General features: G+C 40.3%; 1 protein-coding gene across 1 annotated transcript; it reads right to left on the bottom strand.

Annotated features, from left to right (window-relative positions):
• Positions 1–2593: 2593 nt before the first annotated feature.
• efna1b (ephrin-A1b) lies at positions 2594–14497 on the bottom strand. The gene is made up of 4 exons (XM_055048021.1): positions 14258–14497; positions 4340–4635; positions 4051–4233; positions 2594–3933 (listed from the first exon to the last, which is right to left on the bottom strand). Exons 1-4 carry the CDS (start codon positions 14353–14355, stop codon positions 3812–3814), a joined length of 699 nt encoding a protein of 232 aa, XP_054903996.1. The 5' UTR covers positions 14356–14497; the 3' UTR covers positions 2594–3811.
• Positions 14498–15421: the final 924 nt, after the last annotated feature.

The raw sequence follows: 15421 nt of genomic DNA, 5'->3' as shown, positions 1-15421 counted from the left end.
CACATTCTTATAAAGACTTAGATTAGACATCTACATGTGAACTTTGGACTGAATATGTAATGATATGCCCTAACTTTCAAAAGACTGTACATTTTAAAGCATATTTTAAAATCATCAAATTTGACTTGTGTGCGGCAAAATCTTGAATACAAATCTTTAAGGGTACATTTTTCCTTTTCCCAGTGCAGTACAAGATTCAGAAAATGTATCAGCCTTACTGGACTGCATTCGTAAGGACAACGTTGTCATTTTTCTGAGCCATACAAGAGATTTAACTCAAATTGACCTACTGTAAACCTACAACAAATGTCAAGGACTTTTAATTATTTGGGTCTATAAGAATCACCAACAATTAATTTAGAGTCTTCTTCAAATCTTTCACAGTATTTTTACAAATAACAAACAATAAAATGTTTTACTTTAGTTGCACAGTATTTATAGCTAATTTGTTACTACGACTACATGACAGCCAATCATGTATCTAACAAAGTCTTAGTCTCCTTTCAATTCAATGAAATAATGGTTAAGTATCCCAAAATTGCAAATAGAAACTATTTGTTGTTTATTTTATGAAGTTATTCTAAACTAATAGGAACAGACTAGCTGGTTCCCTAGAAGATCCTTGCAGATGTCATCATCATGTTGCAGCCCATTTGACCTTAATTAGTGTCACAAGTGCCTCAAGCTTATCATTTGTAATTTGGCTTAATTAAACGTGTTACTTTGTAGTTTGATATTATTAGGTCCATCAAGGATCAGAGAAAGCCAGGGCAAGAGAGCTCTTTGGGGAGCTCAGAGGAAATATTGAAGATGTAAAGACAACATGAGCTTCTCCAAGCAGCATTAGCCTGGTTTGTTCTTGTGACCAGAATCATGTCAAACTGAAAGGTTCATGAAACTGCAGCCAAACTTCAGGGATGTGGATGGAGGAGGAAACGCAAGCTGAGGTTGATCAGACGAATAATGCAGAAGAGAAGAAACCAAAACCGGCTTCTATACCATTCACTGTATTTTGAACCAAAACAGGGCTCCGTTTCATTCATGACAAAAAATATCAAACATATTGAAAAAAAATTGCTAAAATATGTTTTAACAAACTCCAGAGATTCTCAGAAATATTTGTTTTCATCTGATTAAAATAATAACAAAACTGGAGCCTCTTGGTCAGGAAACTTAACAAACCTACTGTGGAATAAGAATGGGATACAGATCTTGGTTTGATGCTGGTTTGCTGCATCCAACACACGAAACCTTGGATCTATACAGAACAATGAAATCTTGAGGCCATCAAGTCTAACTGGAGAGAAATATGCTGCCTGAATCTCAACATTAGTTTCAGGTCATAGATCCTCCAACAGCATAATTACTCCAAACAACTAGTCAGTCTAGCCTAAATAACTAGACTTACTGGGAAAGGAACATACTGGACTATCCTCAAAAATATATGTTCAAGTTAACCTTGAACAAATATGGAAAGAACTAAAGGTTGCTGTGTTGAGCCATCATCCTTTAAACCTGCCACAACTTTAGCAGATTGCTCTGGAAGAGTTGGAAAATGTCGAAATGCCAGTGTACAAGTCAGTCAATGAAGGCAGCAAAAGGAGCTGTGACTAAATATAAGGTTTCAGCCGAATCAATAAGAGCTATGAGAACTGTAGAAAACAAACAGCATCATGAAGACCAAGAAAAAACATCCCACAGAGAATGGGATCCGACCAAGAATGGAAACTGGCCAATAATTTATTGTCCACCTAAACTGAGAGATGGGGCAAAGACCCCATTGATATGACAAGCAACCAAGGAACCACAGTAACCTTGGAGGAGCTGCAGAGATCCACAATTTGATGCAGTGACGAAATCTGTTTTCTGTACTGAGCATGAAGTTGACCTCTGTCCTGTGTTAACCCCTCTGAACACACTTTTCTTGCAATTACACAATATTTTTTAAGGCTGTGTGATCATCAGGCAGTGGATGTAGGCCATGACGTGATCATAGGAAACCTAACAGTTCTGTTTTATGCCCTGACTTTGAGTATGTATGCTGCGTGGTTTTACAAGGAGTAGTGACTTTTGACAGTTTTCAGCGATCCTTGAGGTTAGCAGGCCTGAGCTTTTGTGCGCCTCTTTCTAACATCCAGCTGCGTAGGAGGATGTTCGGCTTTACCTCAAACGAAGGTGTGTGAAGAAGCTAAAATGAGGAAAAGAGAGAAAAAGACCGAGGGCAAGGACACAAACGTGACACCTTTACACTTGGTTGTCAGTTAGCTTACGGGCCCCATTTCTCCTGGACTCCTCGGTTCCTTTTCAAGCGACCTCTGGGCTCTAGTGTTTAGTTTTGAGATTGTGAAATCTACGTAAGGTCTTACTGTACACTGGAGATGAAAGGAGAGGGGATGAGAAAACTGGGGTTTGGAAAGAGTAGAGGGTGGAAACTTGGAGAGGCTTCATCAGGCAAAAGACGGACAGCTTCGCCAAAATATTATGTCATCCATCAAAATCTTTGTAGTCTCCTCGGGGTTTAAAGATCCGAGGTGGGTTGTTGCAATCAGACATTTCACAACAATGATAAAAACCAGACAGATTTTAGTCACCGTTGCATGTTCATTTTTTTTTTTATTATTATTTCACAAAAGATTTTTCACGTCTTAAAACAGTTTTTCATAACTTTCTTTATGTACAATTTTACATATAAACATCAACAAAAACAAGTTAAGTGTGTTTTTAACAGAAAAACAAACTTATTCTGGGAAGACCCTTCACGTTGAGGTTTGATGAGCAGATTTAAACACTAACCAGTGTACCAGGTAAGGTCAAGATTGGATGAATGAACAAATGAGATGAAGTAGTGATGAAGCTCAGCTCCTAAAACCAGTCAGACAACTTTTCAAATAATTTTTGTTCCCTTTATTAGATTATCAGCCATTTGAAAAATTCAGATAATTTTTGACAGTCTTAAATAAACAAAACAAATTTAGAAATCATTTTGTGTTTGTTAATGATTAAATTTTTGTATGTTGTAGTAATTTAGCAACCAGGTCTTCGAAGGTAGATTTTGGTGAACTAAAATCTCTTTGGATTGTAAAGGTTGCAATATCTTTATATGGGAAATACTAATAAAGATATTTCCCATGTAAAAACAAAATATGATTTTCAAATTAAAATAATGTGTATTTCTTTCTTTTTGACCTTCTGAGAACTATTTTCTTTGATAAATATGGAAACGTGGAATATTTAGATTACTGAAGCTGAATGAGGAGCTGAGTGCTACACATTACACATATACTACATTATTGTTACCACTTTGATAGCTGCTGACAACAATATCACAAACAAATAAAAATAAAAAAAAATCAATGGATTTCTCTACATGTAGAGGAGGAAAAAACAACAGTCGGGTAAGAAAATGCACAGCTGTACCAATGGTATGAACATCTGAAAACACATGATCACAAAGGTTGATGTGGTTTTAAACTCATATTTTGATCATTCTGCTTGTAGCTTTTGTTCATGATGACTGAAAAGTGTGTGCATCTTAAATAGTCAAAATCGAGAATTTTCATCCTCAAGACTAAAGGAAAAAAGTTAAAGATGGAAAAAAAAATCTTGCAGGTCTTTTTCTTCTTTGAAGCGATCTACGCTCCACATTCACGCAAACAAACACATCAAACACACACTGAACAACTCATACTGTCCATGCTTGTATAAAAAAAAAAACAACTCACATATAGATATGTATAAAAAAATTTCAGTGTTTATATCCCAACATCCTGCATCGGGTTGAAAATGTCCGTTTTTGGATTAATGGTGGGCCTCAGTGCAGCGCCATGGCTAATAAGACGGGGCTCATGGTGAAAAAGAACGACACAGACACCAGCTGTGCTGCAGAGCTGCCGATGCTCCTCTGGACGTTTGGCTCCATGACAGCGGGGTCATCTGAGAGGAGGGAGAGAGCACAGGATTTCATCAGTCAGGAATGGTAAACACACCCAGTTTGAGCTGATCTGAGGCCCAACTCCAGTTTGAGCTGTTTAGTTTAAAATCAGTCCTCACCTGCTGGGAGTCGGTTGGAAGGGTTGTGAACTCCTCCAGCAACAATAAATGTAATTTTTTCCTCCTCCTTTTCGCTCTCCTCTGCCTTGGATCTGTCTCTATGAGACTTTGCAGAGCCTTTATGTCCGACGACGTCGACTCTCAGCCTCAGACAGTCGCTGCCGTGGTGATGCATTGGCTTGGCTGGAGATTTCAAGAAAGAACAAGGGACGTCTTTAGTCAAATAAAAGTCTAAGATCACAGCAAATGTGAAATTGTCTTTTTTTTTTTTTTTTCCTGCGAGACTTACAGATGTAGTAGTAGCTCTCCCCCGCCCTGAACTCTTTTCCCAGTGTGAAGGGCGTGAAGCGCTGGAACTTCTCTGAAAATTTTTCTGGAGCATGGGGAGCGAAGGGTCGGGAGCATTCCCAGCGGAGCTGATCAAACGAGTGAGGCTTGCACACGTCATAGTCCTCCTTCTCCACCATGTACAGCACATAGCGTTCTGCTAAATGCGATGACACTTCCTCGTGAGTGTAGTGGGGGCAGATGATGTCCAGGTAGTCATTGATGCGCACCTCCACCGTGTAGTCATCCCACAGGAAGCTTTAGAGAGAAGGGGGGAGAAGAGGTTAGTGACAAATGCCCCAGTTTTTCTCATATCATGTGTTCTCTAACATGTGCAGCAATTGACAACGGTCTCACACAAATACCACGTGTCAACAGATTGGCTAAATATGCAGGACACAATGTGAGGAGGTTTTTGTTTCGGTGAGCGTGTGCAAACTGATTTCAGCAACAGAATTAGAAGGAGCCCGATCAGGCTTGACTTGTTTATGTTGTTTTTAGACTAGAAGACACACCCAGACCATTACAAACGTCAAACACAAGACCCACTGCACACCTCTCCATTGTGTTTTCCTCTCACATGGAGTTTCCCTTTTTAACTGCCATCAAGTAAACGGAAAATAATGATAATTTCACGTCATCAACCAAATAATATTTCTCTGTACTCAACCCAAGTGTGGGTCAGTTCCAGGCATTAAGGTGCAACAAGGTTAAAAACTTCTGAAATATTCTAATTTACTCTTCCTGTCTTTTTAATGAGATTAAAGACGATGTTTCAGAGATTTCTGTAGGTGTATGGAGCTTCCATACACATAAAAATACAGCATACCAGCCACCCCAGTCATGAAATGTATTGGTCCTTGATGCAGCCATCCCGAGTCTCTGTTTAAACACTTTCTAGACCTCAATGTAATTTGCTCTCATATTCTACTGTCTCTGTGTTTTGTTTTCACCCTCTGCTTCATTTTATTGGTTCTTTCAAGCCTCTTTGCTGGCATCCTATGCTTCCCGTGTCCTGATAAAGTATGGACACATCAGCATAAACCCTTTTTATCCCCACAAGCGCATCTGAGATTGTTTAGTGAGAACCGAAAAGCTGCTGTTAAGCGTTTATTTTCTGCTAATCATTAGGGGCCTCTGGTTTTGGAGCAGAATTAATGGGGTTAGAGGAGAAGGGGCAATTTATATGTAAAATTGAATTAACTAGTCTTGCCTCTACAAACACAAAGCAGATGAGGCCATCTACTTGACATGTTATTCCTTCTGTAAGATCTGCCAGAAAAAGGAGGCGACGAAAGATTTTTATTTGCACACAACTCCCATTACATCCTCAGAGGACTAAAGACTCTGTGTACAGAGAATGGAACATGTTAAGTGTTTCCTGTAATACTAACTCTTTGGATTACAAGTAAACGTTGTAAAAAAAGAAATATTACAGTGATTTAAGGAAACCTTTCTGCACACATTCTGCATGTGAACGTCTCAGTGAATAACTGAAAGTAGAAGCGCTTCGGGGACCTCTGTACTTTATGAAAAGCTATAAAAGTGCAGGCCATTTCACAATTTATACTACTACTTTTTATCAAACAGTTATTACACTGACAGGAAATACTTCACTATTGCTGCTGGTGCATTTCTTTTGTGTGTGAATAATTGTAAGCACATAGTAGCCTTGCGTTGATGTCTGAAGCACTAAAATGACCAAAATCTACGTGCGGTATTTTCTAATGTATATCAGAAATTGTTTTAATAAATGCCTGATTTCAAAACAAAGACTAATTAAATGTTTCTGAAATAGTGTCTGAATGAACAACTGAGTCATTTTGAGACTCGAGCGCTTTTAAGACGCAAGGAGTCTACTTTAAGTTCGTATAAGTTTTGAACTTTCCATACTGAACGAACCCTTTGAAAAGTCGCATCTGGATGCTTGTGTAGCATGTTGTAACACGTAAAAAGTGACAAGAAAACAGCTCCTGTGTGTCTGCCTCTGTTTATGTCTGCAGTAATGCTGTCATCAAAGCCTGAGACCTTCTGGCTTTGATCCCACCCCTCCTCCTTTTAGCGTCCTGTTGTTGTGACTCCTGTCAGGACTCTCCCCCCCAGCCCAGTCAGACACACAGGCTCCATGTTAGGGCCCCCTAACCCCACCTTCCTTCCTTCTCCTCCATAAGCCTCTAATGCATTGGTTAGCTCTAATATACCTGTCAAAACACGTTTTGTTAGCAGAGCACAGTGCTGCACTTGTTATCCAGGGCTAATAGGCTGATTACTACCTTCTGCTTATAATCAGCATTTTTCCCCCTAAGTAAAGGTTTTAGTTGTGTAAATTCTTTTGCACAGGTGTGTAAATATGCATTTGTGCATGGATGCCATAGCGAATGCTTCTGCAGAAACAACAGACACATCTGTAGCAGCGAAATTGGCCAGATAAAAGGAGATCTCCTCTCGCTTCCCTCCGCTGTTTTCTCATGCCCAAGCCATAATGACAGGACTGAAGCAAACAAGGCGTTTGGAGGTCTCAAGTGGTTCCTTCTGAAGTGAAGAATAGCTTAAAATTGTATGGGATACACCTTATTTTTCCTCCCCACACCACCTCCTTGTTAGCGGTATGGCCTGGCTCTGCATTAAAACACGGTCTTGTCAAAAGCCAACTGAACAAAAAGATTCTGTCGCTAATTTCATTCACGGCTTGGGCTTTTAAGAAAACTCTCCTTTATCCTTCTCTTCACCTCCTTCTTTTCCCTTCCTCCAATGGTCTGGCTAATTAAAAGCTGTTAGGGGTCTGGGACCAATGTGTTATGGGCAAAAACAGGGGAGGAGGAATGAATGGGGTGTAATTATACCCTCTGCCTCCCCGAAGACAGACTGCCTGAAGGCTACAGGGCCCCTTCAACCTCTCTGCCTAAACCTCCGAGGAGCTTTCACTGCCCTGACTAATGTGGAGTTGTCTAATGTGTGCATCCGTATGGCTGAGAGGCCTTTTGGCTGTATCATCTCGGTTGGCCAATGCAAATGTCACCACAAGATGAAAACCCTTCCAATTCCGTCAACCTCCTTTTACGTGTTCGCTCATCTTCCCGCATCCGCGCTCACCTCCGACTGGGATTTCTCAGGAGCGTGAGAGACGCAATAAACCTGATAGCTCAGTCCTTTGAGCGATTCAGAGCCAGGTGTGCGTGAGTTGTTCAAAACCTACTTCACACACCGCTTCCTCTTCCTACGCGCTGGGGTTTTGAGTGTGTGCTCTCCTTTGAGATTCTCTGAAGACCCTTATCCAGGGCGTCTGGTGCCCCAGGCTCCTGAACACATCTGCTCGTTGAGGCCTTGCATAGTCCCTTGTGTGTTCATGTCTTACATGAGATGGAGGTGTGGGTAAACAGAGGAGGTTGAAGGTTGTTGTCTTTGTTCCCCTCTGCAGGTCATTTCTCACAGCAGAGCTACTCCAGTTTTTGCGTCAGCAACTAAGAGGTGTGCATTATAAGAGTCTCCTGGTCACTTTAGCGTATCACCAGTTGGTGAATCCCTTTCCTACCCATGTGTCATCATTTCTTCCTTCTGTGCCATTTTGTACCTATATACTTCAACATTTATTAGTCCAGGCAGTTCAGTATTTTGATTATTTATGGATATGTATCTTATGTACTTTCATCAAAGTACATAAGCAAATGATTTCCTGAAAGTTGAGTGTTTGCTTTGTTTCCATTTCTTTTGATTCTGATCAGTGACTAGGACAGTTCACTCTTCTGAAATATGACAAATTATGACCGCTGACCAACCAAATGGCATTTGACCAAACCAAAACAATAACCTGCTTGTAGATATCCTTTATTCAAGTTAAATAACCACAATTTCCATGCAACACACAGAGTAAAACACACAAAAAAATCACTAAATTGTCAGTTGCCAAGGTGGGAATAAACCCTCCCGTTCACACATTTCATATGTCTAAATTAGGTATGAAATGTATGAATTACATATTAGTTATGAACTGGCTCAGAAACTGGTAAAGGGGATAAAATGACCAGCACCCTTTGTCAGGTTACAGGGTTATAAAAGAGTAAACAGCTGCAATGGTTGTTGCAAAAGGTGGCTTTTTCAACACTGGTCTCTTTGATGCTTTGAAGTCTTGCCATTGTCATTGCAATACTCTTCTGTTTTTGTCTTCTTCCTGTCATTACTGCTTTCCTCTTCTCTTTTCCCACCCCTACCTCCATTTGCACCCCTGAAGAGCCCCCATTGGTTTTGGGCAAACCACTTACACAGGAGCGTCTGTCTTTTGCCGCCTCTCTGGCGAGAGTTTCAAACTGCTGGTCAGGGTCGAGGGGTTAGAGTTCAGAGTCGCAACTGCTCACAGACGCTACCATCCAAGTCAGCATTGGTGATATATGCCTCACACACACAAAACATTCAAGGAGAAAGCCAGCAACCCCCCTCCTGCTATCCTTCTTGCATCTGCTGTGCAGGTAATCAGTAGAAAGTGTGCACACTCTGGAATGTCACAACCAGGCAGGGGGGTTACGGCTCAGATGGTTTCTCACAAAGCGTACTCATCAAATTTCTTATACTGCTTTATCACACTTTCACTGTGAAGTCTGAACTTAATACGCTATTAATTTGCTGCGGTATGACAGATTCACACCTCCTTTCACACGAGCTGTCAGGAGGCCTAATGGGTTTTTAGTCTCTCGTAGCGGGCTGCCACATAATAGCCAATCTAAAAAGTCTTTCTATATTAGCTTCCGTCGTAATCTAACAGGAATTCTTCCTCTGCAATCCACCACTGCAGCTATTTGCTACTACTTTTTATTACACTTTTAGAGTTCAACGTTGCAGTTTATAATTGAGTTGGTGTCTTATTTATGCATAAAGATACTTATGCAAGTTGAGAACCTTAGCCCATGTCAACAATAGTGCTTCTCTTCCCTCCCTTCATCCATCACTGTCCACTCTCTCCTCCCTCAGTCTCCTTTTCTCTTTTATTATTCCACATCCAGCCCACCCCCGCGCTTTCTCCTGCTTTGTCCTGTCTCTTAAGGCTGACATAATAAACTGGAGCTCTTCATCCAGGCTAATTTCTCAACACTAACCCCTTTCTTCACCTCAGCCTATCCCCAGGCTGCTACCTCTCCCCCTGTTTCATTCCCCTTCACTGTGACACCCAAAATCTATTTACATTTTTTTCATAGTTTTAATACATGTTTCATAAAGGAAAAGCTTCTGCAGTGTAACACTTGTGGAAATAATTACCTGCTTCTTTCCAAATAACCAACAAATGCAAATCGGATTAAAATAGAGTGCGGATATAAAACTGCGATGTTTTCAGAGTTACTAAGTGTTCATAACTTAAGACCACATAATTTCAAAAGTGCTGTGGGAGTGGGGGGTTGCAAAAATATAATCTGTTCATTAAATATATTTTTTTTATTCAAAAAGATTCAATAAGGACTTATTGTAATTATAGAGCAAGTGTCCCAATGTTCACAGCTCTGCCTTCAGGGGGCGAAAGTGAGCTTCCAGTAGACACCAGTCTGCTATACTCTGCTCTACATGCATGAAATGCTATGAATGACCCGGGCGCGCACACACACACATATATATAATCTTGTTCACTCGTAATGTGACAACATTATGTGTAAAGTGGCCTCTCCAGTGTTAGCAGGGAAGGACTCTGTCCTGCTATGGTGGAAAACTACTGGGGCCAAAACAGAGGAAGGTCTGTGAGAAAGAGGGGAAACTGATGGGAGAAGTGGGAGGCGGGGTGGGGAGGTCTGGGTCTGCGGGGGAAGTCTGGACTATAGATAAGGAAGTAAGAGAACGAAATGGAGACAAATAACAGAGGTGCCTGGATACCTTAATGACGAAACACTATCTCCACGGACAAAATAAAGACACAATTAGTTTCTATTTACTACCATCCCAAGCTGGCTCTGTATATAAAGCAACAGGACAGTTATACCAGCTGGGCTGTGATGCTGATAAAGGGCCCGGATTATGAATGGAAGAGCAGTGTGTATCTGATTGTGCTTCTGCACGATGAATATCATCAGGGAGATTATTGTGATAGTGACAGAACATAGCTTACATCACCACATCTTACATTATATAGTGGCTGAATGATAAAAAAAAATGTGTTTCTAGGTCAGGTGGTCAGATTAGAAACTATAATCTGACTGTTTGATGATGTACTGGTATGGGTATGCATTCTTATTCTGGGGAGGTAGGAAGAAGACAGTACATGGCTCTAGACTTGGTGGTGGACATGTAATAAAGATTAAAAAAGTGAAGAGAAGAAATGGAAAGAGCATATGCAAAATATGTGGTAATGCTAGCTGCACTAGCCCTGCTAAGCAATGATTTAGCAGATTCTAAAAGGGTTTTCAATGTGTTTTCTGTAAATTTGTCTGTAACAGCAACAGCTCTCACATACAGCAGATAATCTATAACTTCTAAACAGAAATCAGATTAGGCTCTAATTTGTTTTGGGGTTACAAAAATCAAAGATTGGAAATTGGTTCTTCTAATCGATGCATCGGGTTGGGGTGACATCAACCACCTTTACCTCTTGGAACATATAGTCCAGTCTGCTTCATCAGCATCAAGGCTGAGATAAGCAGAATATTAGATTACACCAAACTCCTGATAATTTATATCTGGAACACCCAGTCCACTGAAGATGGATGATGATGGTGTTCTAACGTTGATAAGATAACATATACTATTAATAAGAAAAAGAGACAAAGAACTGCAAGGCCTGGGGTCAAAATGGGAGGAAACCCAGCTGTTGGAGGGCTGGGGAGAGGCACAGAAAGGTACAGAGGGAGAAAAAAAACACTTGCACGCACAGCTGACAGAGTTGAGTATAGTAACAGTAGGCTGGAATGGTGTCTGTGGCTAATATTAACATCCCAGTGCTCCCCTTTTTAGCCCCACACCCCCCAGCGAACTGTGCGTGTGTGTGAGTCACACACTTCGTCAAGTCTCGACGAGGCTGCCTACGGTAAAAAGGCCACTCCTTTCTCGCTCTCTGACGTTCAGGTGGAGTCATGTGCTGTCAGTCCAAAACAAAAATACGCCTGCTGCCAGTTAAAACCACTTAAGGGCCAACGTGAGTTCAACCTCTCCTCTAAAAGCACTAATAAGCGCTGGTACAAGCCGAGACTCGTAGCGGGAAAACAGGACTTCACCTGTCACGTAAGAAAAGTAGCATGCAAACACAGTTGCGTATCAAATCAGTGCGAGGGATTAGGCCACAATTGCTTAGGCTTGCTGACAAGATGGCAAATTATTCATGTCTCTATAGTACCCAACATGAATGAGCAGACTGCTGCCATCTGGTCACTGTCCTCCTCCTGTAAGATAAATCTGTGCAGCCTCACAATTAGGCCAAGGATCAATTAGCATCAGTTATCTGTGGAGCGTACAGATGGATCAATTCAGTCTGATTAACAGGAGACTGACGGATCACATGGGAATGGTTCAGGGCAGGTGGGATGCAATAGAAAAAGAAATTGTGAAAAGAATACATTTGGAAGGAAATAAAATAAGACCAAAAATTGTCTTGATTTTCTAACATTTGGGGTACATTAATAGAGGGTATGACACTAAAAGTTGATTCTCTATTTAGTTCATCTGTGTCAGTCTATGTTTAGACATGCAGAAGAAGGGATTAGTCTTTTTCTATCATCTTTTGCCCCCTCATTTAGTTACGCAACCCCCATTTGACAGCAGAAATAGTCCAGGGTTGGATTAGAGACAGCGCAAAAGATCTGACTTTCCATTTGATCGGGCCATTCTCTCGTTCTCCTACCCCTCCATCTGGCTGCCCCGTCTTATTTAAACTCAATCCAATGAGCTCCAATATCCCTTCCAGGTCCAACCTTAGATCGTAGGAACCCACAAACAGAATTTCACATTGGGACCCACCTCTAGCAAAAGTCATAGCCACCTCAGCGTCGCCAACCTTGCTTTTATCAATTGGTTTCCTAAGTTTCAAATTGGTTTCCACAGTAATAATTTGAAGATTTTTTTTATATAGAAAACAGCAGGGTGTCCAGTGGTCATTTTAAGTAATGTTTGCCAAATATTTTTTGAGTATTAACAGTTTTGAGTACATTTTCCAACTTCCTAAAGTTCCAGTTGAAATGAAAGAAGAATCCACTGAACAACATTCATTAGTTTAGAGCTGTTAAAGTATCTTTAAATTACAACAGCTAACGTACCATTAATGATGACAGTTTTTGCTATCTGTACAATCAGTGAAATATTCACTGTCTATTCTGAATTTAAGACCCTTATTAGGTTTCCAAGGCCAGCAGGAGGCATCTAAGTGATCACAAGGTTTGTCAATAAGGCTGGTCTTGGTCTCTGTTTTATCAGACCCTGATTACACATTTTTCCTCAGGTCTTATGTGAACCAGAGTTTTCCCCACCTGTTCAGTCTGTCTGAGGTGACTTAGATGTGTCATATTGTTGAATCACTACAAATGATACAAGCACTGCACACTGCATACCTTCAGATCTCCAATTAAATTATCACACCCATTGTTTTTCCCTTTTTAACCACCCTTGTTTTCATTGATGAAGGGCAGTTACAGAGTAACTAATGTTTTCAAGACAAGACCGGCTGTCCGTAATGGTTTTGCCCTTTATGCTTCTCGATGATGGGTTTTAATCGATCCCTCTGAGCAGAAGATAAAAAAATAAAAAAACTCGGGGACCGTCCTTCAGCTCGATTACAAAATAATACTCAGTGAGATGACTCGCCCCCCCACGCTAAAAGCTCAATAAATCGCGCTGAGGTACGTCAAGCCTGATCGATCCCACTGAGTGGCCGGATAGCATTACATTTCTGACCTCAAAACAAAATCATCAGCACTATATGTGACTCACAGTCTCTGCAGGACAGAAACCCTCACCGATGGAAAAACACACTTTTTCTTGCTTGTCTTGCATTAGGCAATTAACTGCCACTTACTAATAGACACGCCTGTATCATGACACACACACACACGCACACACAGGTGCAGAGCATCCAGACAACATGGGCCAAGTTCATACTCGCAAGTCTATTTTTTACTATTAGAGTATGTCTGAGTCTATGTGTTGCAGTTAAATATAGTGGTGAATGTGTCCATCTGTCGAGGCATCGACTCTCTGATCTAATGTAAATATTTAAAACTGCTATTCACACAAACTCACCTATAAAGCAGATTTTCTCTTTGCTTTTCCAGTTTGTTGTAAACTACTCTCATGATACTAAGTTTTGATGCACACGTCCCTCTGATGATGTCAAATGGGTCAAAAGGTTACAACTCAGGTTTTTGTTTTTGAGTACTTCTATTCATATTTTTTCTGTTTTCTCTCTATCTTCATTAACATTTCATCAAATTTCTTGTTCAGAGTTGTTCACTTATATTGTGCGTGGCTGCGACTAAATGTTTGACAGTTAAAGAGCAGAATGAAATGTTACTGCTTCAGAATCTCAAGTTCTGTCAAAACTTTCTCCCATAAAATCTTATCCGTCCAGAATTTCTGTGAAGCTATTAGTCCCAATGTGCATAAAAGAGGTTTTATTTCAATTAAAATATATACACAAAAAGCTTTGCGTTTTGTAAAATCATGCATACTTCAGTATCCAGATGTGTTTTTGTCAATTGTTTTTCCTGGAGTAAAATATACCACTTAGCAGCATCTTTAAAGTTAATATAAAGAGTATCCAAACAATAACCTGTATTATGAAAGTAACAATTCAAACCAGTTTTCTGTGATTTCACAGAAACAGGAAAGTTTCAATGAACTGAAACAGTGACTGATCAGATTTAGAAGTTGCTGTTGTCCGCGCTGCAGGAATAGAAAGTGTGACCCGGGTCAGAGCACTTACTTTGGGTTTGAGCTGTTCCAGTAGACGCTGTGCCGCTCCGCGGAGGCAAACCACGCACCGATGGTCAGCGCTAAACACATCAGACACACCACATCCATGGCTTCTGTTCTCTTCTCCTCAGCCGGCTTATTGGAAAAAAAATACTTAGATTTTTATTTTTTAAAGAAAACGTCCTCAGTGAACGATTCGTAGATCTGTCGCTCCTTGGCAAGAATAAATCACGAAGGTGACGCTTGAACTCTAAAGCTGTTGTCTGTCTCTTACGAGCGCAACTTGTCTGTTTTGTCTCATCTTGACTCCGCCCACTTATTCAGTAGCCAATAGGATACAGTTTCATTCCCCCCCACCTTAACCAATCCCTCCACTTCGCCTGCAGCTGACACTTTTTTCCAGGAACAAAGTCAGATACAGACCTGCTCTAAGGCTCTAAGGCAAAACAAGTGATCTTTTTTTCTTTTCAAAGACCAAAAAGAAATCTGTTTGTACATATCAGCATCAAGTTCGAAAAGGACAATATTTGTTTTGTTTGAAGTAGGTCCATATCAGTCTTAATAATTAAGATATAAAACTTGCTTTTTTAGCTCATAGTATAATGGTGTTTAATGGTGTTTAATACACCATTATACCAGTTAGATTAAATGATCTAACTGGAGATTTTCTTGTTCAGTTAAGCTGAAGAGAAAAATACATAAACATGACCAGTAATAACATTAAATAGTTTGTGTAAAATATTTCCAGAATAGGAAGCTTAATCAAGATTTTAATTTTCTTTTTGGTGTTTTATTTTTTTTCTGTTCAGGGCGCAATGCTAGCAACTACAAAAATGAAAAGGTAACGGCAAAAAGTTTAACCAGAAATGTTTTCCCAGGTTAAACAAAAGCCTCTTAAGTCAGCTTTAAATAGTTCACTTAATTCTTAATGCATTCTTTTGTATATGTTCATTGCTGTATTTTCCAAATTGTCCTTTGTGAATACAAGCTCTTTTTGAGCCCCACACCAGCAGGGTGCCCTGAGCAGTTAAAAGCTGATCCTACATCTGCTAGTCATGCAGATGTGTTCAGATAATAAACTTAAGCTTTCCTTTGGTGCATCTTAAAGCGGTTATTCAGGATCCCCAAAGAGAGGCTCTGTGTGAAGATTATGAGCAGTTAATATCTGACCGGG

The sequence above is a fragment of the Poeciliopsis prolifica genome, unplaced genomic scaffold (assembly GCF_027474105.1).
Source record: "Poeciliopsis prolifica strain line A6 unplaced genomic scaffold, Auburn_PproV2 SCAFFOLD026, whole genome shotgun sequence".
Taxonomy (NCBI): domain Eukaryota; kingdom Metazoa; phylum Chordata; class Actinopteri; order Cyprinodontiformes; family Poeciliidae; genus Poeciliopsis; species Poeciliopsis prolifica.
Note: the sequence above shows the minus strand (reverse complement) of the source record. Positions and strands in the feature narration are given on the sequence as shown.

What these genes read in the sequence shown, in the direction of transcription:
- efna1b (XM_055048021.1), bottom strand. Translation starts at nt 14,355, where the DNA reads ATGGATGTGGTGTGTCTGATGTGTTTAGCGCTGACCATCGGTGCGTGG. An exon ending in TGGAACAGCTCAAACCCAAA is followed by an intron (nt 4,636 to 14,257) that starts GTAAGTGCTCTG and finishes TTCTCTCTAAAG; the next exon opens with CTTCCTGTGGGATGACTACA. An exon ending in GGAGAGCTACTACTACATCT is followed by an intron (nt 4,234 to 4,339) that starts GTAAGTCTCGCA and finishes TGAAATCTCCAG; the next exon opens with CCAAGCCAATGCATCACCAC.